This window comes from Austrofundulus limnaeus, unplaced genomic scaffold (assembly GCF_001266775.1).
Source record: "Austrofundulus limnaeus strain Quisiro unplaced genomic scaffold, Austrofundulus_limnaeus-1.0 Scaffold571, whole genome shotgun sequence".
NCBI classification, from domain to species: domain Eukaryota; kingdom Metazoa; phylum Chordata; class Actinopteri; order Cyprinodontiformes; family Rivulidae; genus Austrofundulus; species Austrofundulus limnaeus.
Window position 1 is genome coordinate 109,830 of NW_013952973.1, and position 1,447 is coordinate 111,276.

General features: G+C 42.6%; 1 protein-coding gene across 3 annotated transcripts in view; it reads right to left on the reverse strand.

Moving 5' to 3' along the window:
• Positions 1 to 114: 114 nt before the first annotated feature.
• Positions 115 to 1,447, reverse strand: part of LOC106530886 (transcription factor SOX-6) — a 150,010-nt gene continuing 148,677 nt past the window's right edge. For all 3 annotated transcript variants that reach the window (XM_014026604.1, XM_014026605.1, XM_014026603.1), the window contains one exon: positions 115 to 1,053. In XM_014026604.1, the coding sequence (XP_013882058.1) occupies positions 708 to 1,053 (346 nt within the window). In that variant the 3' untranslated portion in view covers positions 115 to 707. The remainder of the gene's footprint in view (positions 1,054 to 1,447) is intronic.

Consider the following 1,447-nt stretch of genomic DNA (forward strand, 5'->3'; position numbering starts at 1 on the left):
ATATATATATATATATATATATAATCTAACAGTAATGTAATGTAAGCAGTTTGTCAGAAAAAAAGATTGTAGCACTGATGCTTTTCCCCAGAACAAATGTAAGACTATAAGATCACCAGAGCTAGAATTTATATTAAAAACTTTCCCAATTTCAAGTTCCGACAGTCCAGAGTTGGTACAGGCAGTGACCTCTCAGAGAAGTTTATCAAACAGAAAACAAAACGAAAAAGAAAAAAAATGCAAACAGTAAATACATAATAATGAAACCAACACACTCTTTAAACATTTAAGACCAAATAGCTGTCAAAGAGTAGTTTGTAATGCTTGAAAAACTCATGCACTCTCTTTACAAACCACACAGTTCATGTGTTCGCTGCTCATTTGTTCTGTCTCATTCTCTCCCCGTTGAAGTCTTATCACTCTTTTTGAAGATTGTCAAAGTGAGGGAAAGTAAAGTTCGTTGTCAGCTGGGTTGTCTAAATGATTGTTGAGGTTACGTTACCTCGTCAGGCCTCTTCGTCAACATACTGCTCAACAAGCTTTTGAGCATCTCTGCAGACTCGTATCCACAGAGCTCAGTAAACAAAGCCACGTGTCCTGAAAATCCACCTGAAAAACATGGCTTCCAAGATACGTCTCTGTTCATGAGGAGAATTGTTCTTTTCTTTTTTGCGCCTGGCACACTGCCCCTCCTGCCCGTCTTGCGTTCAGTTGGCACTGACGGCCTCCCGCGTCTCGTGGTCGCTGCTATAGTCTGATTTGGGCTCATCGTCAAAGTCCTCATACATGTCCATGTCTTCGTCTCCGTTGGTGGGGTCGCTGGGCAGATCCAACACTCCGACGCCACCTCCGTTGCTGGCTCCGCCCCCGCAGGGCTCCGCCTTCAGCCCGTACGTGCTCTGGATGACGGGGATGTTGGGTTCAGGGCTGACCGAGTTGCTTGAGCAGTCTGAGGTCAGGTGTGGGGACGGTGTGGCCGTTGCCATAGTTATTGCACCGGGGTAAACTCCTACGCCTCCTGGGCTGTTGCCCAACGAAATCTGTGGCTGAGGCCTGAGAACAGAAAAACAGAGTAAAGAAAAGAAGTAAGTATGGGGTTAAATTCAGGGTAAAACTACTACAATTTCAAAAGTCCACAAAGAACACAACATAAATTCAGAAAAATCCACAATTCTTACAAAAACTCGAAATACCAGTTCACTTCCAGTAGGTGGGGAGAATGACCACATTATTAACAAGTCAAGATGTTGAGAAAAGAACATTCTTAGCTTGGCTAAAGATTTTCCCCAAACCTTTGTTTTGTCTGACACTTTTTAATATTTCTTTTCAGTTAACAATTTCAAATACAAACTTTACTGATGACTGGGTCCAACTAGGCAAGACAGGTACAGATAACAGAATAAAAGTGCTTCATTGCTGTTGTGGTTTCTGGTGCAGCGTTTTTCAA